The sequence below is a fragment of the Malaya genurostris genome, chromosome 2, assembly GCF_030247185.1.
Source record: "Malaya genurostris strain Urasoe2022 chromosome 2, Malgen_1.1, whole genome shotgun sequence".
In the NCBI taxonomy this organism is placed as follows: domain Eukaryota; kingdom Metazoa; phylum Arthropoda; class Insecta; order Diptera; family Culicidae; genus Malaya; species Malaya genurostris.
In genome coordinates, this window is record NC_080571.1 from 67391127 (window position 1) to 67417937 (window position 26811).

Here is a 26811-nt window from a genome sequence, read left to right on the forward strand (position 1 = left end):
GTATTTCTACTTTTATTAACATATCGTCTTCATCAGATAAACTTCGGTTGACACTTTCATCACATCAGATAAAATTCGGTTTTTCACTTTTGAGATGATTGTATTTCAAAAGCGTAATAAGGATTCGTTTTCAACAATTTCCTAGTAAAATGAATGCTAAGGATTGTATTATCAACAACAAATATCAAAACATATGGACGACGGACAGGTTCGCGTCGTGTAACAAAACATCAGACGCGACAGCTCGATTACATATATCAATGATACACGTAATCGCAACGATGCCAACTACACCGACGCCGCGACGCTGATATATGTGCACGATTTGCACACAGAAACAAGCGGCGTCTTCCTGTACATCGCTCAGTTCATATTTAGGTGTCAAAAATTTGGCTCTGATAGGCTAGTATTAATCGAAGTTTGTTTATGTGTGATGTTCCGTATTGAGTGGATTTTGTTATAAATTGGCTAGTCTACATTCATCAAAGGTAACGCAAAGGAAGAAGTTTCTTTGCCTTGAGAATTTCGCATCACCTTTACATTTCATTAGGTAAGTTGAATGTACTGCCAATCGACGATTATTTTATTTGTATTAAATCGGCAGATATCTGAGCTCTGCACGACACCGAACACTTCGTGAAGGAGAAGCCGAAACAGTATTTTGACAAATCCCGGAAGATTTTCACGGCATAAAAAAATGCTGGACATTCCGAATGAAAAGAAGGTAAGTGAACACAGTATCATGAGTATGTCCGACTACTCGTTGTAATCGTTGTAAACTGAATGGAGTATACTGATAACAGTACCGGCATCGGCTCTAGAAATTTAAAACAGTTAGTACAATGCAAAATGTTATTGTGATGTGACCTTGGTTGTCCTTGAGAGATCTGATCGCACACTTTGAGATACTACTTCTAATTATTGGAATATCATCTGAAAGCATAAAAGGAAAACAATTATGAAACATTCACAGTCTATTGTGACAACAGTCGAGAATGACCTTTTGACTTCTATCCAATGTTACATAACACTCTACTTGGATAAATATTTATCAGAATAGTTTCATACATGCCATAAATCAAGTTCCTTCGTGGACTTAAAATGTTTATGAGTGAGTGTCGTTCGACAAATAAATAGCACACCCGCTTAGAGTACAGTGGTTCTTTGTCAATAGCGTTTTTCCGGTGGTATTTTTTTTTAAAACAAACAATAATGTTTCGGTTAGAATCACTAGCTTTCAATTTTGATTTCACCTTTGTCAAGGCTACTATTGGTGAATTTTGTTTTTAAATTGCAACTATAAACAATTTGCTAAGATGTATAATTACTTGCTTGCTGTTCATAAAAGTTTTGTCTTAGTCCTCTGTCGGATCTGTTTTGATGCTCAGTTTTTTTTTTAAATTTATTAGCATTAGCATTAGAGACCGCCCGCTACTTCGTTATCAATCAGAACCAAATGAGCTTGTGAAATGTTTTCCTTGGGAATAGTACGTAGTTTCACATTGTAATCAACGAATCCTTGCGTTCTGATCAATACCGACGCAAGCCACGTCCGAATGCAAGGGGTACAAGAAGAAAAGGGAAGGATTGGTAGTTCGATGCATGTTGCTACTAGAAACCGAAAAATCCGCTGTATTTTCCAGAGTGGCAGAAAACCGGGACAATCGGGAAGCCACGTCCGAATGCAAGGGGTACCAGAAGAAAAGGGAAGGATTGGTAATTCGATGCATGTTGCTACTAGAAACCGAAAAATCCGCTGTATTTTCCAGAGTGGCAGAAGACCGGGACAATCGGGAAAATCTTGTCTTGAAATAAGTCGGGAATTTAAAAGCGAAACCGGGGAAAATATTTCGAGCCCAAATATGAGAATCAAATCAGTTGTATAAGGATTTCTCATAGAAGATAAACTAGTTGGGCTATTTGGAAATAAAACTAGCTAGAAATCAGCGGAAAGTTTGTTATGAAGAACTCGTACTATCTGGTTACTCCACGAGAGATACTTAGCATTTAGAATCCTATTAAGATAAAAATATATCGATATCTTGTGCGTTTTTGCAACTAACATTTGATTTATTTGTTCATTACGCATTGAAATTTTAAACATGCCACATTCCAAAAATGTGATGCCATGACAGATTTACTTATCGTTTATTGACTAATAGATATATTAGAAAAAAAAGCCAGAGTCTCGGCCAACATGAAATCATCTTCAACCAATGAATTATATTGATAGTTCAATCGATTCCAATAAATATTTCATCTATTTTCTCAATTTTAGTGTGTTTATTTTAATGCAAATCCTATATGTATCTCTTCAAAAAACACCTTTACAAGAGTAAAATAGTGGCATACCATCAAATGGTCGGTAATACAGAAGCTTTCAAATTTTCAGTAGTGAGTTCAGTGAGTGCATGTATTTTTAAAGTAGTGATCGTTAACTTTTGTGTATTTTTTCGGAGGTGTTTAATAATACTGACACCAACAATTTCAGTATCGAATAGTTCTTCGGGATCGATTTTAAGATCCTAAAAGAACCGAACTGTTGCATTTCTTCTAGGTTGAATACGTTCTAGTACATAGCATTCTGACCCCTGATTGGAAGAATCTATTGAATAATGCTGAATACATTTTCCAGTCACTTGGTATCCAATACAATTGTTTCTGGCGAATAACAATGTTGCTAGCGACTAATCATATAAAATTGTGGCTTTACGCACAAGAATTTCGTTATGAAGTTCGACCAAATACAATTTATAATTTGTATTTGGTTCGACATCGGAAACCGTCATCCGGGTGTAAAAGGGCCAAGCAAAAGAAAGGGAACTCATTTCTTTTGCTTGGCCCTTTTACACCCGGATGACGGTTTCCGATGTCGAACCAAATACAAATTATAAATTGTATTTGGTCGAACTTCATCCTTGATTGCTAAAGATAGAGAAATCCTATTTTTAGTTTCTTATGGCTATCTCATCTTGCTGAACATTTCCGATGGTATGAAGAAAAAGCAATGCTATTATTTTAGGTACAACTCGAGATATCAACGATAAAAAACGTATCACTCTCCCACATGATCAATTTTGAATCCATAGTAAACTAAGACTTATTCAAGTCAAAATAAGTTGTCTAACTCTTTGTCAACTTTTATATAATTGAGAATAAACTTAATTTCAGTATGCATTCCAAAAAGTGCAAAAAGGTTTACGTAAAAAAAATATTAGCATTCTAAATGTAGATGAAATAGTTTACGAGCATGTTTGTGTATCCTCAAACTATAAAAAAGCCCTTCTGAATCCACCTAGAGGAAGGATAATGCCTTTCTCTTGCCATTTAAATTATCTCACCATCCTATCTTCGGAACCGGAGGTGTCTGCCTTTTGATATTCGAATTTGATAGCTTTCAAACGAGCCTAAGCTTGTTAAAATCGGTTCAGCCTTCTCAGGAGAATTGAGCGGATGAAAAAATATTCGAAAGGTGCACACACATACATTTTTTGATCTCGTCGGGTAGAGTTATGTTTGTTTTGAAGTTTTTTTCTGTGATTTAAGATTAATTGATATCCAACGAAAAACACTGATGAATGATGTAGAAGAAATAAGAATTTGCGACAACATTACCACAGAGACAGGACTCGAATCAGAAACTTTTTCCCAAGTGGAGAAACAGTTTTGTCACTTAAAGTTGTGGAAATGATATATAAAGCTTGTTCGCGTCAAAAGATGGACACCCCGTAAATACGTAAATACGTTCTTCAATGCGTGAAGTATTTCGCAAACTGATGTGTGTTCATAGAATAAAATCAATTTTTGGTGATATTTAAAACTTTGTCAATCTTTCGATACACGTTTGACAACAGCCAGGAAGCCCAGTAGCGGAAAAAAAAGGAGTGTATCGAAAATAAAAGCGAACCGGTCTTGGCATTACATTCCTTTTGTGGAATTTGGCCTTTCTGTTTCAACAGACTTCGCAGTCGATTCTTAGTGTACAGAATCATTGCATGGCTAGTACTATGGATCCTACTGACACTAAGAATCCCTCCAGGTCGGGACTCGAACATACGACATTTTGTTGAACTCCTGTATGTTCCCAGCTGCCTTACCAGTCTTCTTGAAGACCCTCTTTACGATTGCCCAGTAACGTTCGATGGGCCGAAGCTGAGGGCAATCTGGTGAATTGATATTTTTCTCAACGAAATTTATACCCTTTTTCGCAAGCCAATTGAGAGTGGTTTTGGCATAGTGAGCCGACGCTAAATCCGGCCAAAACAGTGGAGGTGTACTATGCATCTTATATAAAGGCAGCAATCTCTTCTGGAGACACTCAAATCGATAGATTTCTGCATTTAAAGTTCCGGTAGTGTAAAAAATGGTTGACTTCAAACCACAGGAACATATTGCTTGCCATTCCAGTACCTTTCAACCGAATTTCTCCACCTGTCCGCATCGCTCACATCCTCCCCAACGACGACAGTAAAGTATTGTGGACCTGGAAGGGTTTTTGAGTCTTCCTTCACATAAGTCTCATCGTCCATCAAAATGCGTGCATCCGGACACTGCAAAAGATGCGAACACAATTTCCGGGCCCTTGTTTCTGCTCGCTTCTTCTGTTCTACACGTTGTTCCGAGATTTTATGTTTCTTGTTGGTCTTCAGGTGATTTCGCCTCTTGATACGTTGGATCATTCCGACACTCGTTCCTGCTTTTTTGGCCGAATCACGTATTGACATTGATTTGTTCTTCATGATTAGAGATACCACTTTCTGGTCCAGTTTCGGGTTGGAAGAATCAGATTTTCTGCCTCTTCCTGGTAACTCATCCAAAGAATAGTGTTCCCCAAACTTATTAATGATAGTTTTAAACTGGAATGATGAATTCCAAACCGCTTCGCCACCCTTCTCACTTAGCCATGTGTCCAGAACCTTAATTTTCACTTCCTTTTCAATACGCGACATGTTCAAAACGCAGAATTTCAACCGCACAAACAAGTAAACAAACAAAAGCTGACAGCCAAACGCACAGCATGCTGTGATCTGAGCATAAAAAACCATCACAAATACATGCGTACAACACAAATGTATGTGGATAGCTTAATTTCGATACACTCCTTAGAAAAAAAAATGTATCCTTTCGTGCATATTTCCAAGCACCGGCAAGAAATGAAGTTATTACGGTGAAAACTGCACCGAACTGCAATGATAAACAGAATGTATTGGCCGAAAGTTGTATCGCGAATATTTGAGAAGTTTTTGTGCGTGATAATGAACGATAAAACTTATGTGCTGGAAAACTTTAAGCAGCGTCCCGGAATGTATTTTTAAACTATCATGCAACGGAATGGTGAAGAGGAGCATTTCAGGACGAAGAATATTTGGTTTGGCAGGCTATATGGAGCTGTGGTCGAGCAAGCCAAAGCCTCATCATTACCGGAACAGTAAACAAGTAAATATACCGTGAAGAATGCCTACAGAAACTATTGTTACCATTCCTATACAGCCATGACGTTACCTCGCTATTCTGGCAAGCTTTGACATCTTGTCACTACGCCCAAGATGTTTTGGAATGGTATTAAACCAATGGAGTCCATATTGTAACGAAAGAGGCGAATCCATAAATCCAACTGCCCGGAGTTGCGAGTTTCGAAAATCTTTGACAAAAGTAGCTAATTCGCTAACCTAATGGCTGGATCAAACTAAAAAGTTCGTAGTTTCTTCATGCAGCCTAATTAAATAACTGTGATTAGTTTTGAGATGACTAATAATGCACAATTATTTAAAAATTGCATCCTGAGCTGAACTAACAGGGTCTTTTTTATTTCGAATTCAATCTGTCGAGATTTTGTTGCCAGCAAGCTTTATTTGATACGAAAACTCATTTTGCGAACGAGTTATTTAGTTATAGCATTATTAACTAAAAATTGTTCCCTGATCTAATCATGGAATTAGGTCTGCATCGATCGAAACAAAAGTCAATCGGGCGCCGAGTCTGGGCACTACAGCGGGTTAGGTAGAATTTTACAATCATTATTATCCAAATTGATATGTTGTTAATGTTAATGTTACCCAACATGTTATAGAATATTGATGAGAAATTATGGACTTTTTCTATCAATTCTAATTCGAGTGCAAGGAAAAAACAGTATTGCAATGCACCCTTGTCTCCAATGTCGAAATAAACACTTCCTAATAATTTGTATGATTCACAACACGTTGGCTCACCAATTTATTCCTCCCAATAAATTTCTAGTTAGAAATGAACGACTGAATGCAAAAGTCGGATAAGTGCAACTTAGTTTGGAAAACCCGTTTAAGTATTTTCAAATGCAAAAATCGGATAAAAGCAAAAACCGGACATGGATTTTGCGATGCAAGAATCGTTAAAAAACAAATTTTTTTTGCAAAACCGGACAGAAAAATTTTGAATGCAAAAACCGGACAAAAACTTAACCGATTCTTTCAAAACAAATGTATTTATCCGGTTTTTGCATTCAAAGTTTTTACAGACTGTCGCAGTGGACGAAGCATGGTTTGCTTGTTTGTTATTGGGCAACTTATGTCGTTTTTCATTGAGAACACTCGTGGAGTGGTTTGCTCGATTCGTGCACTTTTCGTGCAGTCGGGCAATCAAAACAGGTGCACTGTGTTTCATTGATTTGCACCGCACGAAAAAAAATGCACTTTCGGGGCAATTCGCGGGCAACTATTTTGCACCCGTTTTCTTTTCAGAGCAGCAATTAGCAGACATTAATCTATGCTGCGTTCACAGCAGCGGCGGTGTGTAAAAACTTTGAATGTAAAACCCGGATGAATACATTTGTTTGGAAGGAACGGTGAAGTTTCTGTCCGGGTTTTTGCATTCAAAGTTATTTTCTCCGGTTTTTTCAAAAAGATGTTTTTAGAACGATTCTTTAATTGCAAAATCCATGTCCGGGTTTTGCTCCCAATGTTTTTATCCCATTTTTGCATGCAAAAATACTTAAACGGGGTTTCCAAACTAAATTTTACCTATCCGATTTTTGCTTTCAGCCGTTCAAATAAGACTTACATTTGTCATATTCTTGGAAAATAGAAGTAATAAATGAAGTGTCTAATAAGGGATCAAAACTTACTATGGTTTCGCTCTCAAAAATTACCCTTTTCGATAGAAGTACACAAATTAAATTATGCAAATTTTTTTATATGTCACAGGAAATCGGATCATGCGGAAGGTAGATTCGTTAGTTATCTCAATAAATTGTTTCCATCAATGTAACAAAAAACATCATAATGAACTTTTCTTTACGTTTCGTCTTAGACTCGTCAGTGCAGAGCTAACCCCTAAATGACCATACCCGAATCGACCAGTATTAGTCGAAAAAGACGTTTTCGTTCGGCACGTCAGAAAAGACATGGCACTTCAGTGCCAATTGAAAAAGTGTTTTGGAAGAAGCATTAACTTTACGTCTGCTTAGCGGTTCAAATTGAACTGTTAAAGTTTGCACTAAGCAGTTCAATTTGAACTGCTCTGCACTGACTAGTCTAAGACGAAACGTAAAGAAAAGTAAAAAGGGTTATGTGCGCAAAGCACAAACATAGGATAACCCCTAAATGATCATAATGAACCAAAATATGTCCCTCGTATTGAGATGCAGAAGACCTGAATCCATTTGAAATTTACTGAAGAGGATAGCAAAGCTTTTGTTTATTTTTCAAGAAACATTTTCAAAATCTAAACAGTAAGATCATTTTGGATCATTACTTTGAAGTTCATGGTACTCTTAACTCATAGAAGTTAAATAATTAGCAACTTAGGAATCCAACAACAACAATTACGATACATGGGCAAACGGTACAAGAATTCAAAATATCAACAGAACTTGATGAGAATCTAACCGGCAGTCTAAACAATAACATTAGTTGGTAGGAATAACAATAACCTGGAGCAGTTTTCCAACGGAATCAGTCTAGATTTAACCATTATAGCAAATAGTCATAAGTTGTGATAAGTTGGTGATAGTAATGAAATTAATTTTTTTAAAAGTAATTTAGAAGTAGTAGAATTACTAACTTAGATTTTATTGTTATTGTTTATGGTAAAAATAGATTTAAAACTGTCGTATTCTAGTTTGGAAAAAAGTAAACAAATTTCGAAAACTTATCTTCGACTCGTCAGTGCGTAACATTTCAAGTTCAACTGTAATACCACATCAGCAGTTCAGCATAAACCGCTAAGCAGATGTAAAGCGTGTGCTGCTTGTAACAAAACGCAACGTCTTCCCGATCAGTAATCAGTAATAGGCTTATAACATTAGGTTTCATTTTGCTGAGCAATGATTGTTCAAAAATATTTTAACTGGTTTACAATGTACAAATGAATGTATTGATTCTTGAAAACATTAAATATTTATTACAGCCAACATTATTAATATCCGGAAAGATAGGTTACTACTGCTTACCAACGGGAGCTACATATTTCTAATAATGGGTTGTTAAAAGTAGTACCATTGTTTCATTTCGAAATTGCTGTGGCTTTCGTTTTACGAAACAAAAAACAAAAAAAAACTAAGGCGATAAGCTTAGACGAGCGTGAAACGTCTGTCCGCCTTATCGGTCATGTTTTACATCATACATTCGAAATTTCATTCTACGATTCAACCAGCGGAGATTTACTCTCTCGTGTGACACTAAGAACCAACACATTCTACTAGCAGTAACTAATACGGCACAGTGCAACCATAATTATACAATTAGTACATAGTACTTTTTTGCACACAGCTTTGCGACGTTCTATCAAAACTATCAGTCAGTTCCGTAAATTCGAGAGTTCCATTTCACCTTTTACAACTGATGAAGGCGCCCAGGAGGCCGGCAGTGACATTGAAGTGCTCTGTTTACTCGAATATAATATCGAATACGATTATCGGATAGTTATCGTAAACACACAAAGTGCTTAAAATTTGCGCAATTTTCAAATAGTTTGTGAACTTAGTATACCTGTCTGATCGTTACTGAACTTCAACTGTTGTTTAAACGTTTTCAAAAACGTGGTGTTAGTTTGTTTTGTTTATTTGTCACGTTGTGATATTCGATAAGTGAATTTGAATAGTACCGTCCGTGGATAAGATGACTGGAGCAATTGATATGCTGTTAAATGTAAGTTTTGATTCTAGCTGGTGATGGTGTGGAGACACAAGTTCGGGTATTTCAATTAAGATTCACCGTGAGAGGCTTAGAGCTTGCAGTAGTACGATAAGTTCCATTAACATTAGCAGTTCAATATGCATTGTTATTAGTCCAATGGGTATCTGTTCATTTTGTTCAAATCGAATCTTTGAACTCTTTTACAGTTCTCATACGGTTTCTTTTTGGAAAATCGAATAACGTCTAATGAATCAAATAATCCAATCCATATATCACTAAAATCAGGAAATGTTATAACCAACCGATGTTAGAATAGTTTTATTGGCTGTGATTTTTCACCTCAACGTTTTTTTAAATAATTTTTGTCTGAACGAATTGAGTTGTAGAGTTTATTTGATTTGAAAGGTAGTCCTTTTTCCATTACTTGTTATCATTGTCTGTTATTTTTATATTAGTTTTATTAGTTGTGCAGGGGTTTTTGTTACACCAGTGGGTGACCAGTTTGTGAAAAGTGCAAAATTTCATATGCTTCCAATTAATGTTCGACTCATCAGTGCATTATCAGTTTATGTTGAACTGATAATGCTAAATCGCGGTTCTTGGTTTCGTTCGGCACGCCAGGAAAAACATTGATAAGTGCTCTGCAAATAGCATTGACTTTACGTCTGTTTGGCGGGTTATGTTGAACCGAAAAGAGGCATTAGCAGTTCAACATGCATTGTTATTAGTGCAATTGGTATCTGTTCATTTTGTTCAAATCGAATCTTCGAAATCGCACATCAATAGTAATTAATCCGATATTACATCTGTGTCTTATACCCATGAATGAATAAATTCCGCCGGTAACATGTTGTTAGAAGTTCAAATGAATGAATTTTTATCGGTACAGACAATTTCCTCGTCTGTAATGAACGAATACTTGCAAAATAGGAAGTACCTCTCGAGAAAACCGGTATCGAATTCAACGCAGTCTTCCTATGTTCGATTCATAACAGGGTTAGGAAACTTTTCTAATCCGAAATGTGAATAAAATGAATAAACATAAGATTAAAGTCTCCATAGTAAAAAGTTAACTCTGAAATAAGACTCGAACCTGTAATCTTCTCCAATGATAATGATCCTTCTTAAATGAATGCTATCTTATAGGTATCTACACAAGTTTAATTATTACAATCATCAAGCCCGAAAATTAGCATCCAACTTATAATGCTTGTGTTATACGAATAAAAAAAAATAAAAGTAAAAGCCAATAATAATCGGTTGTAATCCTCCGCTATCATGACGAGAACCGAACTCAAATTCGTAGAAAGTAGTCGGTCTTAATCTACTTTTTCGGTGAAATTATCCACTCTTTCATTATCGGGAATGGAATTATGAGCTAGGACCATTAGTAAAATGATAAGGGGCTTTTGTTAAAAAAAAAGAAACCTAGGTATTGAGTAATTGAAAAAATGTTTTGTCTCTTATACTTATACATACTAGTTTTAAATTTATTTTATAAGCATTTGAAATATTATTGTTACATTACAAAAGTGCAATTGGAAATTTTATTCTAGAAAGAAGGAATCAATACATAATCATCAGAAGTTTTACGGATAATTTTCCTCGTAGGACCGAAGAACTCTGGTAAACTTTTCTTATCAAAGAGAAGTATGAATCGATTTTGAGCTGCTACGTCGCATAAAAACGTGGACATAAATCAGTAGCTGCCAAATCGCTTTTAAGTTGCTTTTAAGAAATTATTTACAAATATATACCGCATAATTTAATTCGATCCCTAATTGTTCATGGCCTACTTTGACAAAAAATATAACCATATTTTTTTTCTGAAGAGATAGAACATTTTTTTCTTCAACAAAGTTTTAGAACTATTGAAAATAACATACTTTGTCAAATATACCAAAAGTCTAGGTCGCACCGTTTCGGATATACAAAGCGTTTTTATGACAACCCCCCTCTTAAAATCAGTTTTTTATTTATAACTTGTTTCGAGTTATTTTGTTATGCATACTTTGTTTAGAATAATTGTAGAAAATCCCACATTTTTGTTAAAGGTAGTGCTTAGGTTTGTTCTTTCCTGGCAAAGTTATTCAACATTTTATCTTTTTTTACCTAAGCTGATTTTAACAAAATTTGTAGGAAAAGTTATCTAAGTGGAAACCGATGGAACCTTTTTTGGGCCTTTTCAAAGTTAGTTTTCGTTATTGAATTTTGGAAACCTCCTAAAACTAGTTTTCTAATCATAACGACTTAAATCGTGTTGCTTCGCGATAACTCAATTTATTTACACGTTGAAACATGGAATCTCTTCGTAAAGGTTTGTACTTTTACAATACTGTATCATAATTTGTTCAGAAAACATTTTTCCATTTTTCTAACATGTGTTGAACTTTTGATTAAAACTAACTTTGAAATGGCCTAAAAAAAGCATCGAGTTCCACTTAGATTTTTTCTAATATTGTTAGTTGTCAAAAAGTAAACTAAATAAAAATCGCAACAATTTGCTTAAGTTGCGCGTACAAGCATGAGCTTGTTTATGCATGTTTACGCGCGTCCAGACTGGTAGTAGCATGGTATAGTCAAATTTTACATACATTATTATCTTCTAAGACATTACATTAATTTGAAAGCTGGAAAGGAATTGTCACTGGAAGCAATTGATATGCTAGAACTTACAACAGAACAAGAGAATACAGAGTAAGACATTAGCGATAATTTTCTTCAATTCTTGAAAGAATAACCGAAATCGGTTTGTTTGACCGTCTAATGATAGAAACTATCAATTGGAGAAGATTTGAGGTCGATTTTAAAATTTTTTTACGGGTTTTCGCCCTTTTCAGTGATGGTATAAAATTTTCAACACACTTTACCCTATATTTCCGGATCCGGAAGTCGGATTCGGGTGAAATATAACAATTCCGTGTGGGACCACAGGATCTTTCATTTGAACCTAAGTTTTTGAAAATCGGTCGCGCCATCTATGAGAAAAGCTATTAAAACATATTTACATTTTTTTTGCACATTTTACTTTATAACTCCGGAACCGGGAGTCGGATCCAAATAATATTCAGGAATTTTGTATGGGACCGGAAAACCTTTCATTTGGAAATCGATTCAGCCATCTCCGAGAAAAGTTAGTGCAAAAAAACGTTACATACACACATACGCACATACACACACAGACATTTTGCGTACTCGACGAACTGAGTCGAATGGAATATGACACTTGGCCCTCCGGTTCTCGGTTCAAAAGTCGGGTTTACAGTGATTGCATAACCTTTCTATATGAGAAGAAAGGCAAAAATACTACGCTATGTCCGGTCAACTGTTGCCATTGACCTGAACATCAACATCAAAGCCGAATATTCATGGTTTAAAAGTCATGTTGTGCATCTGGTGGAACCAAAAGTATGTTGTGTACTATGAGCTGCTACAACCAGGTAATTCTACAGCGGGCTGCAAATGATGCGTTTGAGCCGTGCATAACATCATCAAGTTATTATCCTTCATGACAACGCTCGACCTCATGTCGCCAAAGTCGTGAACAAATATTTATAAACGCTCAATTGGGACATTTTGAAGCACCAACAGTATTCTTCTGACATTGCTTCTTCTGAGTACTGGTTGTTCTGATGGATGCAGCACGACCTGACAGGTTTACTTCTTTCGCAGGAATCGAGAATTTGTTGAGTTGCCTGAGAGGTGGGAAAAAGTAGTAACTAGCGATGGAAATAATCTAAATTCTTTTAATTTCGAAATAAATGCATTTTCGACTCAAACCTCTTTTAGCTGCTTATGGGATACAAAGCGTAACCATCTACTTGGACGATCTCAGCTGATATGTGCCCAGGTAACCAATAAGCACTAATAATGGCATTAAAATAGCTTTTTTTGAGCACCAAAAAGGCTTATAGCTCTATATCTGCAATAGCAAAGTTCATCTGTGGTAAATCGATCAGAATTCAGCTTTTAGAATGCACACCAGCCATGAATAAGCATTATCTATGAATAGCCGTATGTTTGGCCAAAGTTGGCCTTAATTCAGTCTCAAGTGCGATTGAAATGCCAACTAGTGATTATTTGCTGTCACAGTGCGGCTTTATTATGTGCTTATTGGTTACCGGGGTGGTAGCAGTAATGACGATTTTGTTCTCGAACACAATATGTTGAAGGACAAATCAAACTTCCGATTGACTTTTAACGATTTGTTTTAGTATTGTTAAGTCGCAGGCCGTCTTCAACTAGATTTTAATTTGTTCAGTGTCAACAAAGTGTTGATTTTTAGCAGTTCCGGAATGCATTCATATTTTGAATTTTGATCCAGAATTCTGGAGTTGAAATAATAAATCAGAGTTCTGGATTCGAATTCCGAGCAAAAAATAAAGAAGATAAATGCAGTTCAAAAACCCAGTCAAGAAAACAGCTCCAAAAATGTATGTCCTGAATTAAAAAACAGGAGTCAGTTCCACAATTCAGGATAAGGATTCAGTTCAAGATATATTCATGATTAGGTTCTGCCCATTCTGATTTAGAAGAAATTTTAAGAAGGCGTCCATAGTAAAGTAAGACGTATTTTCGTCAGAACATAGATAATTGGCGCTCTAAATTTCAAATCATAACGAGAAATGTCTAGTATTCCGTATTTTTCAAGCCATTATCATGGTTTTCGTCTAACAGAGACTAAAGTTTCGTAAGCTTAAGTTCACGGTTTTCATTGGAATTCCACATTTAAGAAAATCATCCACAAAACAAGAATCGGTAATGAACCGACTTACACTCTGTGCGGCTCATAATGCGGTAGAGAACATTGCTGTGCACGTCAGCAAGTGGACCTTCTACTGATTTATTTTATGTGCAGTTCGCCTCGCTCAAAAGGAAAATATGTCATTTAAGGTTTAGCTAAAGTTTGTGCTAGGGCACATCATCGTGAAAGATGTGTTGCAAATAGCAGAAACTTTACGTTTGCTTAGCTGTTCAAATCGAACTGCCGAGTTTTGCATTAGGCAGTTCAATTTGAACTGCTATGTACTGATGAGACCAAGACAAAATGTAACATAATAAGAAATTATATGTTTTCGTGTTTAATAAAGCCACTTCACAAACAAGAAATATTTCCAAACAGTAGGTATAGTGCAATCGAAAACCAGTAGAGCTGTATATATTTAACACCTGGCCACGTATTGCACGTAAAAAACAGAAAACAAGTTTTAGCAGTGATTTTGGTAATAGTTGTTCTAAGGATTGTATCGAAAATAAGCTATCCACAAATTTTTGTTTCAAATTATGATAAAAAACGATATTTTATTCAAACTAAAAATTGATCCTTTATTGTACGAGGTTAAACTTGAGCATAATGAAAACCGGATGAAATTTAAGTTATTCCTTCACGAATTTTCGAACTTTTGATAGAACGTTCTTCATCAAGTTCCAGACAAGGGTGCTGCATCGCATTTCTTGGACGCTTGAGCCCAAATTTTTTTGAGCTCCTGCATATTCCCAGCTGCCTTACCAGTCTTCTTGAAGACCCTCTTCACGATTGCCCAGTAACGTTCGACGGGTCGAAGCTGAGGGCAATTTGGTGGATTGATATTTTTCTCAACGAAATTTATACCCTTTTCCGCAAGCCAATTGAGAGTGGTTTTGGCATAGTGAGCCGACGATAAATCCGGCCAAAACAGTGGAGGTGTACTATGTTTCTTATATGAAGACAGTAACCTCTTCTGGAGACACTCAGATCGATAGATTTCTGCATTTATAGTTCCGGTAGTGTAAAAAATGGTTGACTTCAAACCACAGGAACATATTGCTTCCCATTCCAGTACCTTTCCATTCCAGTACCGAATTTCTCCACCTGTCCGCATCGCTCACATCCTCCCCAACGACGACAGTAAAGTATTGTGGACCTGGAAGGGTTTTTGAGTCTTCCTTCACATAAGTCTCATCGTCCATCAAAATGCGTGCATCCGGACACTGCAAAAGATGCGAACACATTTTCCGGGCCCTTGTTTCTGCTCGCTTCTTCTGTTCTACACGTTGTTCCGAGATTTTATGTTTCTTGTTGGTCTTCAGGTGATTTCGCCTCTTGATACGTTGGATCATTCCAACACTCGTTCCTGCTTTTTTGGCCGAATCACGTATTGACATTGATTTGTTCTTCATGATTAGAGATACCACTTTCTGGTCCAGTTTTGGGTTGGAAGGACCGGATTTTCTGCCACTTCCTGGTAATTCATCCAAAGAATAGTGTTCCCCAAACTTATTAATGATGGTTTTAAACTGGAATGATAAATTCCAAACCGCTTCGCCAATTTTGGCATAGCAATACCCTTCTCGCTCAGCCAGAACCTTAATTTTCACTTCCTTTTCAATACGCGACATGTTCAAAACGCAGAATTTCAACCGCACAAACAAGTAAACAAACAAAAGCTGACAGCCAAACGCACAGCATGCTGTGATCTGAGCATAAAAAACCATCACAAATACATGCGTACAACACAAATGTATGTGGATAGCTTATTTTCGATACACTCCTTACGTCAACAATTTGAACAACTCTATAGAGCTGTCAAAAGAGAAGCTGCGGCAAGAGAGTTGAAAAATAAACGAATTAATTTGTTGGAGGGTGATTTCACTGGAAGTCGTTCCGCCACATTCGCGATCCACAGCCGTCTTGCTAGAATATGAGGAACCGTTAAAAAAGCCTTTGATAAACAGTCCTGGACAGTTGAGGTAAAAAAAATTGTTCTGTATTTCTTATACAGGAATATTATGAGTACATTGTGAATATCGGAGTGTTAAATACCATTCGATTCAGTTGATCAAGATAGCAAAATATGTGTGTTTCACTTGATTTTTAGGAAGTATACTGAACCGATTTCTACGACAAATGAAAGGTTCACAATACTATTGAATAATCCATTTTTTAAATTTTACATGTTTTGTTCACTGTTTGAGATTTTTAAACCACGGTACAGACAACTATTTAAAAGTACCTATATGTTGATTTTGTATCTTTCCTTTAATAACTAAACACACTTTAATTTACAAATAGCCATTGATACTAACACTAGTATGAAATTTGCTTACCTCAAATACATTACATACGATAGCAATCGTATCAACAAAAACTTATTGACCTTGTCGAGACCGTGTGGTCGTTTCTATCATCATCCGTCCCGAGTCCACCATTTAGTGAAATTATGAATGATTGCATCAACATCAATTACTAACTAAAATCCGAGAGCTTCACACAGTACGAAAAAATAATGTAAATTTATAAATTTCAAAAATCCATTGCTAATTTAACTGAATTTGACATCATAGCAGACAGAAAGCTGACATTTAAATGTCAAGTCTTCACTTCTAAAACTACGGCATGCTTTGTTTAACGTCATGTGTAATTTTTAAATTGTTTCGGAGTGTAGGAGTTGAAAAGAAGGTATTTTTTGAAAGCCACTTGAACCATAGTTCGCAATCCGGTCTTTTTGGGAAGAACTGTGGAAAAAAAAATATGATAAATTAATAGTCATGCATCGTCATGCACTAAACAACGAACTTTCCCTTTATTAAGTGATGGTGCAAATTACTGGATCTTATCGATTATCGCTGTTGACTATCAATGTGAAGTGTGTGCTTGAATGATAATGATTTCATATAAATTATAATCTTTCTTGAAAACAATTGCATGTGAACTGATTTATGTCATATATTTCAACTTTTCATTCAATATTTCGTCATATGAATGAAACGGCTTTGTCATTCTCTTTGGTCATTATCTATACCTACAATTTTCAGCTAGTCATCCAAGCCTCCACAAAACGTGTGTCTGAAAAAGTCATTAAATAGATTTACACTAACGTATGGAAAAAATATATTTCGGCAAAATTGTTTCGCACATTTGATTGAACCTGTTAAAGATAGCTTGTGTTTCACTCTATGGCATATTCTAGAATCGTAGGCGAGGGAGAAAATGTAGCCTATCTATTAAATATCTAAGCGGCCCAGAAGTTTGCCTCAGTATTGTAAAAGAATTCGTCGAGTGCATATTATGTGTCGAAACCCAGAGAAAGAATAGGCTGCATATAAAAACGTCCGAGCACGTGCTTGTTTCAAAACCTGCGCGATCAGGTTGTCTTCTCGAATCGTCTATCTGCCGTTCATAATAGTTTTGGCCGTCAATTGCTTTCGTGCACTCACTTGCTGGAAACATAATTTAGACGATTCACTAACTGGAACAAGCTCTTTTGTGTAGACCGATGTTCGAATCGCATGTGGCCGGAATTGGACGAATCGAACGAGTAGGAAACTACTGCGTAGTGAATTGAATTTGAATGTTATTCGAACAGAAGTTATTTGAAACAGTATGTTTGGACTACAAAACTCGTGCATTACTTTTGATAAACACGTAGACAGCGATTGTGATGGTTTCGATACACAGTTTAAGATAATTAGTCTACACGTTAGTGATGATCAAGTTAGTATCTGTTTACAATAGCAATAATGCTTCATAAAAACTTTACATAGCCTTTCAACGTTTACTTATTTAGTGTTCTCCCTTGATGATGATAATGGTGATTATTCATATTTTTAATGTCTATTGGAGATTACGAACGGTAATCAGTATTGCATCGACTCGATTGGAGGTCATTCGAACGCGACCAATAATTACGGCAATAGAGTATGAATACTAGAAATGCCTTGATAACAAGAACACGTGACCGTAAACAAAAGAGTCTGTCGCGCCAATTTGTTTGGTAAAACAACGGGCACTGTTCGATGAAACGGTTATCGGTTTATTGTTACTGTACTCTAATTTAGATTTTGCTTCACTTCGACAGTGTATCATTTCCTAAAGCAGAAACTTGTTTTTTTTATGCTTTGGAAGCTATTTAAACGTTTGTTTTATTGCCGGGGTCTTGAATGATAAGCAAATTATCTTAAAAAAACGTGATTAATCCACCTAGCAGTGAGATGATACCTTTTTTTTAGCAATCCGCATGTGTTTTTTGCATGGATATTCTTGGATTCTTATGACATTATTTTAATTTTCGTCGTTTTAAACGGCAAATTGAGATTTTATTCACTCATTGCCCTGTAATGTCGAAACTGCAAATCGTATCGAATTTCAATCTTAACGTGTGACAATCGATTGAACATTTCATGAGATGTCGAAGTAAGCTCCACTTTAGAGTTTTTCGTCATTATTTATGGTACTTCCAGAGCCGGTATTCAGGAACTATCATAACCCAAAATGATTCGAATGGCCATAAATTAATACGCCAAATAATTCACATCTTCTATATCGGTATGAATTTTAAAAACTCATCTGTAATTCCAGAATCGGAAAAAATCACCAATTTTGTATGGGACCTTAAGTCCTTTAATTTGAAGTTTTGTTTTTGAAGTTCGATTTGGCCTTTTTGGGAAAATGATTGAGCTTTGATAAACGATTCGATACTGGAACCGGAATTCTAAAATCGGTGTAGCCGAAATCAGTTAAATTCACCTGAGGAGTGTGTATCTTTGAGAAATTGTAGTGCGAATTAAAATTTGGGGGTACATTCCGAATCCAAAAACCAATACCGCTTAAACTGAAATAAATTTATTTGGTAATCGACTATCCAAATCTGCAAACCCGGTAAACCTGATTAATTTATGTTAAATAGACATTTTTATACTAGTCACCCTGTATCTCCTAAACCAGAAGTCGGATCTGACTAAAAAGTAAGATGTTTTATAGGATTTTAAGACCTCTCATTTGAATCATAGATGATTCTTAGATTTCATTTGAATCTTAGATCGGTTCAGCCATCTACGAGAAAAATGAATTGCATTATTTTAATTTCGTTTCACATATCATCCTGTGGTTCCGCAATCAGAAGTCGGATCCAAACATAATTCAGGAACCTTGTTTGGGAGTATACGACTTTTCATATGAATCTGAGTTTGTAGAATTTGTAGTTCAGCCATCTCCGAGAAAATTGAGTGAAATTATTTGTCACACACGCATTTGCTGATCTCGACGAACTGAGTCGTGTGGTATATGGAAGTTATGTTCTTCCAACATTTATTGCTGTAAGTAGTTTAAATCAATATAATTATGGAATTACTTTCAACTCGAAAATGCTGATGTCATCTGGTTTACATATGCCATATTCGAACGATTATGTTGCCAAAAACGAACCATGCTAAAATCGGTCCGAGGCAAATTGTCATGAAAAAGGATGCTGTACACAGTCTTTTTGGTACTTAGAAACAATTGTATGTAACAGTATGAAAAATCGTGTTTCACGTTGCTCCCAAGCATTGCTTTGTCATACAGCGCTCAAAACTCCTACTGCTGGAATAAGGGGAAAAGTCGCTTATACAAAAATGTCGATATCTCCGTTGAAAATGGACGGATTTTAACAATCTATGGCTTGTTGGATAGCTGTTACCGTGTGGAATCTAAGTATAGAAACATATTCTGTTTTCAAGGTCAAGTGTGACAGATACTGTCAAAAAACTAAAAATTTTGACATAAAACTTCGTATAACTTAAAAAGTAAACATCCGATCTCAAAACCATACAATAGCGTTCTGGGTGACGAGGAGACCTTTCATTTGCGACTAGTTTGATCAAAATCGGTTCAGCCATCTCTGAGATCTCGACCTCTTAGTTGACAACACACATACAGACACACACACGGACATTTGTTCAGTTCGTCGAGCTGAATCGATTGGCATATGACATTCGGCCCTCCGGGCCTCGGAAAATTTTTCTAAAGTTTGAGCGAATTCTATACCTATTATATATATATATATATATATATATATATATATATATATATATATATATATATATATATATATATATATATATATATATATATATATATATATATATATATATATATATAAAAAAAGGTAAAACTGGAAAATTTTACCTTCCAGGTTTGAATAATAAATAAAATTATGTGTCCTATTCAGCTCGTCTCATAAACTCAATTTCAAATGAAATTTGAGAATTGTACATTTCAACCGTTCTTCGGTTGCTAGTGGAGTTAGATCGAATCCAATTTTCTGCTCAAAAGTTACGGGTTTTTAGTAATACGGTTGATGAAAATAGCACATACGAATTATAGCGTAAATGAATATTTACCAAATTTGTATTAAATAGTTCTATTATTAATGATTAAAGGTTCTAAGAAGTTCCTTCAATCGAACTAGCTTCGCTTTCCAGATTTCTCAAGCATAAACCATATACATTGAAGTCTTTTTTTATGCGAGTTTACGTACCGCATAAAAAACCGCATAACTCTGAAACTTCGCAAAAAAAACGCATAACTTTTAAATTTGGCATAAAAAAACCGCAGAAGGGAACTTACCGCATAACTCTGAAAATTCGCATAAAAAAACCGCATAACTCTGAAACTTCGCATAAAAAAAACGCATAACTCTGAAAATTCGCATAAAAAAGTCGCATAAAAAAACCGCATAAAAAAAGACCTTAGTGTACGTTGAATTGGGGTGGTATCAAGGGGAGGACACTTAGAACAATGTGCCAATCACACATTAACACAATGCGTTGGTGTATTTATCAATATTGGCACTTTCGTTTTCATACAGTTGCACAGTTGCACAGTTGCGGCACACAAAGGGCACAGTTTTGACAAGTAGCTGTTTCATGGAGCACAGCGTGGCACACTTAGACTCACAGTATATCACGGATGTTTTTAGAGGCACAATATAGTTTGTGTTAAGCGACTCTCCCCTTGGGTGGTATACACAATTTTTACAGTCCACATGCTTGGCATGCTGTTGTTAATTTTTTTCGGATCTGAATTCTGACTTCGGAGCCACTGGTTGACGAGTTCGGTTTCAATTAAGTGGTTATTGAGGGAAGAGAATGAGCTAAGTTTGAAAAATTTCAAATGATTTTAGGCAAATTTTTATTTAAAAATACGAGAATGGCCTCTCCCTTGAAGCGCTTATTTTATAGATGTTTGCTCACCAAGGTTATCCACACTGAAAACAAAATGTAAAACCCCTTTTTTAATTCACCTGATGGTGCAATGATGCCTTTCTTATTTCACTCATATTTTCATATTTTTTATATCACTAAAAGATTCTGTCAAGATTCTGTTTTCAAACTTGAATAAATTCAAAAACTTCCTTTGAATATAAACTACTATAACTTTTTCAATTCGTAAACAGTTATGTCAAGTTAATATAGGTTTAAATGTGACAACCCTGCACGCTATACAAAATTGAACAAAGCACGCTGTGTGCTAGGCGTTGATGTTTTCTTCTTCTGTACCAGCACCTACCGATGCGTACTGATTTTGCATCATTTTGTATGACAGTTTAAACGTTTTGATACTCATCACCCTATAATTTCGGAACCGGAAGCCGGATCGAGATGAAAATATACAGTAACTTTTAAGACACTAAGAGCTTTAATTTGAATCATGATTTGTGAAATCGGTTTAACCGTTGCTGAGAAATCGACGTAAATCGGGGACTAGTAGTCCGAAAGTAGATTTATGTAACCACTAACTAACAAGGTCTACCAACTAGTTTAATTTACCAGTAAGTTTTATTAAAATTTGCACCACGTTGTGCCATCACTTTTGAAAAAATACTCATGAAATTGAAAATTTTTCACTTATCGCGCTGTAATACCGGAACCGAAAGTCGTATCTGGATCAACTCTTCGAAGACTTTTTGAAGAACTTCAAGACCTTGTTTTGGCATCTTAGTTTTGTAAAAATCGATTAAGAAATTTCCGAGAAAATCACGTGCGCATTTTTTCAAAGAATTTCACATATTGCCTTGTAATTTCGGAACCGGAAGTCGGGTAAAGATAAAATTCAATCAGAGAAATATCACTGTGTTTGGCACATTTTTCAAAACAAACTGATGATTTTATCTTTTTTATAAATATAAAAAATAGGTGTAGCATTCGCTCAAACTTTCAAACCAATCGATTCAGCTCGACGAGCTGAGCAAATGTTTGTGTATGTTTATATGTGTGTCGGTATGTATGTGCAAAGAGACGTGTTTCTCAGAGGTGACTGGACCGATTTTGATCGAACTGGTTGCAAATAAAATATCTTCCAAAAAATATTTACGCTATTGTTTTTGCTTCTCGATTTTACGATTACTTTATACAAACTTCTATGTAAAAAATTAGCAGTTTTTGGCAATATCTGTCACATTTGATTTTGTAAACAAAAGATTTTTTGAAACCTAAATTCTACACGGTAATAGCTATCCAACAAGCCATAGATTATTAAAATTCGTCCATTCTTAACGGAGACATCGATATTTTTGTGTAAGCTACTTTTTCCTCTATTCCAGTGTTCAGTGGTTCAAATTATATTAAAACCCGTTGTTTGTTTGCCCTTCAGAGGTTGATTTTGGAGCCTGAATGCTTCAGAAAAATTTTTGAATCTTGATGTAATTAAAATTGTCAGAATTCCACCTGAAAGTAAGGTTAAAGTTATATCACATCTTCGGAGAAGTGGTTAAAGACTGTACCAGAAAGTAAGGACGCATGTTGATTTCGCTGTAAATAATTCACAAGTGTTAGATATTCAAATTTTATTCGATATACTGATAATATTAGACTACAACAACAGAATAGTATTCTCAACATTTGCTACTTAGCCATTGTAGACTAGCTGGCGCACCTTCTTGCGAACGTTCCTCATTAAATTTCGTACAGACTTCTTGGCGACAAGTTTCGACACTTTTTCCAATCTTTTTCGAACTGTTCAATGATTTCGGCAGCCGAGACATGTTTCCTAAGATGTGCCTTCGTTAATGCCCAAAATTCTTCAATTGGTCGTAGTTGTGGGCAATTTGGTGAATTCATGTCTTTTGGGACGAAAGTGACAATTTTGGTAGTATACCATTCTACCGTTGATTTCGAGTAGTGGCAAGAAGCAAGATCTTGCCAGAAGACAACAGGATCCTTGTGGCTTCGAATCATGGGTAGAAGTCGTTTTTGTAAACATTCCTTGATGTATATTTCGCTGTTCATTGAAGCAGTGGTGATGAAGGGTTTCGAAATCTTACCTCAGCTACAAGTTGCTTGCCAGACCATAGCTTTCTTACCAAATTTTTCGACTTCAATCAATGTGTCGGACTGGTTTAACACTTGCCCTTCTCGCGCCGTATAATATTGTGGTCCCGGCAAGGATTTGTAATCGAGTTTCACGTAGGTTTCGTCGTCCATGATTATGCAGTTCAAATTTCCAGCAAGAATCGCATTGTACAGCTTTCGAACCCTCGGCCTGATCGATGCTTCTTGTTTCGGACTACGTTTTGGTTGTTTCTGCTTCTTATAGGTTCGAAGATTCAAACGATTTTAACCAGGAAGAACATTTGACTTCGAAGTGTCCACTTTTTTGGCCACATCCCGAACTGAAACCTCCTTCTTTTGCTCGAACGCCTTCAGTATACGTTTATCCAACTGTGGGTTAGCAGGACCTTGTTTTTGGTTTATCCTCAAAGGTGTTATCATCACCGAACTTTCTGATTGCATTTCGCACGGCTTTTTCACTTACTCCTTACATTTTTGCTATCTTTCTCAGTGACAGTCCACGTTCTGTGCACTATTTGTACACAATTTTTCGATGTTGTTCTGCAGAAAGTCCACGCATTTCGAAACAAACTAATGAAAACGAATAAACAACTGCACAATTGGTTAGAGAAGAGTGTAAACAACAGGACGCAGCCATAAAAATTGACAGATTCTGAACCATTGCGAAATGGCAGCGGTTTTTAGTTGCATCCATACTTTCTGGGACAGTCTTTATATGCAATAATCAAATATATACAATTTGCTACATTCACGGTATAACGTTTGCTTTGTATCTTCAATTGCAGGTTCGAGGCCACCAGCGTGTGCCATCGGACACCAAAGAATTCCATGAGGCTACTAAGCGTGATGCGTTGAATCGCTTGCACAAAGACTTGGATAACCTGCTGCAGACGGCAGATGACTCGAAAAAGCTTGGACTGCAGAAAGAAATGTGTGGTTTCGAAGCTCTGTACCATCGTTTCCTGCAAGAAGACGGACCGTCAGTGGAGTGGGACCGCATCGAACGACTGCCACAAGATGCAGTGAAGGACTACTCAAGTCTCAGGACTCCGCAGGAATCGGAAATCCGTGCAATGTTGGATAAACTGGTTGTCATCAAGTTGAATGGAGGTCTCGGAACGTCGATGGGTTGTCATGGACCGAAAAGTGTGATCCCTGTTCGCAATGATCTAACATTTTTGGATTTGACTGTGCAGCAGATTGAACATTTAAACAAAAAGTACGATGCGAATGTTCCACTCGTTTTAATGAATTCTTTCAACACTGATGAAGATACCGAAAAAGTTATTCGCAAATATAAAGGATTCCAGGTGCAAATTCACACATTTAACCAGAGCTGCTATCCTCGCATAAGTAGGGATTCCTTGCTACCAGTAGCAAGAGATTTCAATATAGAAAATGATATGGAAGCGTAAGTAGTTATCTTTTGTTGTATGATTTGCATTCGGAATAAAGACGTGTATCGTTTTAGATGGTATCCACCTGGCCACGGAGATTTCTATCAAGCGTTCCAAAATTCTGGTTTACTCAAAAAGTTTATCGAGGAAGGTCGTGAATACTGTTTTCTTTCTAACATCGACAACCTCGGGGCAACGGTTGATATTAACATTTTGAACCGTCTGTTGGGAAATGATCAGCGAGGTGATAAACCGATCGAATTCGTCATGGAAGTGACTGACAAAACGCGCGCTGACGTTAAAGGTGGTACACTGATCCAATACGAGAACAAGCTTCGTTTGCTTGAAATTGCGCAAGTACCCAAGGAGCATGTCGATGATTTCAAGTCTGTGAAGACGTTCAAATTTTTCAACACTAACAATATTTGGGCACGATTGGAATCCATGGAACGCGTCCTGAATGCCCATACTATGAATATGGAAATTATCGTCAACAACAAAACGCTAGACAACGGGGTGCGAGTTATTCAGTTGGAAACTGCCGTTGGTGCCGCCATGAAATGTTTTGATGGAGGCATCGGTATTAACGTACCACGTTCGCGTTTCTTGCCGGTCAAGAAAACTTCTGATTTATTGCTGGTGATGTCTAATTTATATAGCCTCAAGTACGGATCATTGGTCATGTCTCCTCAACGCATGTTTCCTACCACTCCTTTGGTAAAACTTGGCGACAATCATTTTAGCAAGGTCAAAGAGTTTTTGGGTCGATTTGCCAATATTCCCGATTTGATTGAACTTGATCATCTAACAGTTTCCGGTGATGTGACGTTTGGCCGTGGTGTGTCACTGCGAGGTACCGTTATTATTATCGCTAATCATGGGGATCGCATAGATATTCCAGCAGGAGCAATTCTCGAAAACAAAATAGTTTCTGGTAATATGCGAATTCTGGATCACTAAATATTTTACTGTTAGTCACTTGTTGATGAATTAGGTCATACTCAGGAATTACGCAACAACACAGTGTACACAATGATTTTAGAAAAATTAACTAGGCCATATTTTAAGCGCATAACACTGCGTGTGTTGCAATGTCAATCACTACAATCATTTTTGTCTTAACAATCGAATTTACGTATTTGTTTTATCCTGCGTCATATTTTCATATCAAAGATACAAATGGGTTTAACTAGTTTTAAGTAACGATTTTTCAGTTTCGTTTCTGCGTGTTCAAATTAAGTTGTAAATGATTGTTGTTGAATAAAAATAAAGTAGACAATACAAAAGAACTTTTGCATTATTTTTACTGGAGCATTCAAATGTTTTTGTGAAACAATCCTAATTACTTACACTGAGGTCATTTTTTTGCTCTGAGGATAGGTACCGCGTAACATCGGAAATCTGTAAAAAACAGCGTACCGCGTAGGAAAAAAACATAATTTTGACTTATAAAAATGAAGAATCGGATTCTTCATTTATTGCTTATATCTATAGATAGGTTGTTCGAGAACTCAATTTCGAAGTTTCAAAGTACTACTTTGAATATTTTCGGAGATCAGAACAAATTGGCTCAACTGGCACGTTCCCCTTGATATTTGGAAATTTGTGCCAATAATTATTCAAATTTTTACCGGACGATCAGTTTTACGTAAATTTTCATTACAGAATTTTGTAAGAAGATATACAATTCACACGGTAAATCTGAATAGTCGCCGAGTACGGTAAAAACCATACTGTCCGTATGGTAAAATTATCTTCCAATAACCGAACTTCTGTGAAAACTGATCGTCGTGAAACTAACTGTCAAACAGTTATTAAAATTTTTAGTAAGTGTCTTTTTATTAACCAGTAATATCATCATCGAATAGATTGAGGTACAGATGCTAAAGTTTTTGAAACATTAAAACCACTTTTGCTTTTTGTTTACTTATAGACTTACAAAATAATTTTGTATCATTTGTCCACTTGCTGCCTACACAAATCGTTCGAGCATGATTTCTGGTGGACTCGACGGATTGTGCAGTGTTTTGGAAGGCGCTCATAATTCCGGTCAGCCGGAACATTTGATCCTTTTTTTCGTGGAATAAAACCATAGCCACACAGGTTGGAATTTTTTTCATTCATTTTTGTGAATTTGTTTTGTTTTTTGAAATCCGAAAATAGAGCATTTTAACCAAAAGAACATAAACAAACAAAAAATTATGTATTAAGGA

At 36.2% G+C, this 26811-nt stretch overlaps 1 protein-coding gene across 3 annotated transcripts; it reads left to right on the forward strand.

Annotated features, from left to right (window-relative positions):
- The first annotated feature begins 354 nt into the window (after positions 1 to 354).
- LOC131427660 (UTP--glucose-1-phosphate uridylyltransferase) lies at positions 355 to 25887 on the forward strand. Of its 3 annotated transcripts, XM_058591052.1 has the most exons (4): positions 355 to 550; positions 605 to 724; positions 23987 to 24612; positions 24673 to 25887. In XM_058591052.1, the coding sequence occupies exons 2-4, from the start codon at positions 698 to 700 to the stop codon at positions 25556 to 25558; spliced, it is 1539 nt and encodes a 512-aa protein (XP_058447035.1). In that variant the 5' UTR covers positions 355 to 550; positions 605 to 697; the 3' UTR covers positions 25559 to 25887. The 3 variants fall into 3 exon arrangements, with proteins under 3 accessions (XP_058447035.1, XP_058447034.1, XP_058447033.1); XM_058591051.1 differs by lacking the exons at positions 355 to 550; positions 605 to 724 and adding an exon at positions 8805 to 9125; XM_058591050.1 differs by lacking the exons at positions 355 to 550; positions 605 to 724 and adding an exon at positions 17146 to 17586.
- The last annotated feature ends 924 nt before the right edge of the window (positions 25888 to 26811 follow it).

Excerpts from the sequence above, each read along its gene's own strand:
- LOC131427660 (XM_058591050.1), top strand. The coding sequence starts at position 17,476 with ATGTTTGGACTACAAAACTCGTGCATTACTTTTGATAAACACGTAGAC. Across the intron at positions 17,587-23,986 it reads TACACGTTAGTGATGATCAA|GTTCGAGGCCACCAGCGTGT; the intron begins GTTAGTATCTGT and ends CTTCAATTGCAG. Across the intron at positions 24,613-24,672 it reads ATAGAAAATGATATGGAAGC|ATGGTATCCACCTGGCCACG; the intron begins GTAAGTAGTTAT and ends GTATCGTTTTAG.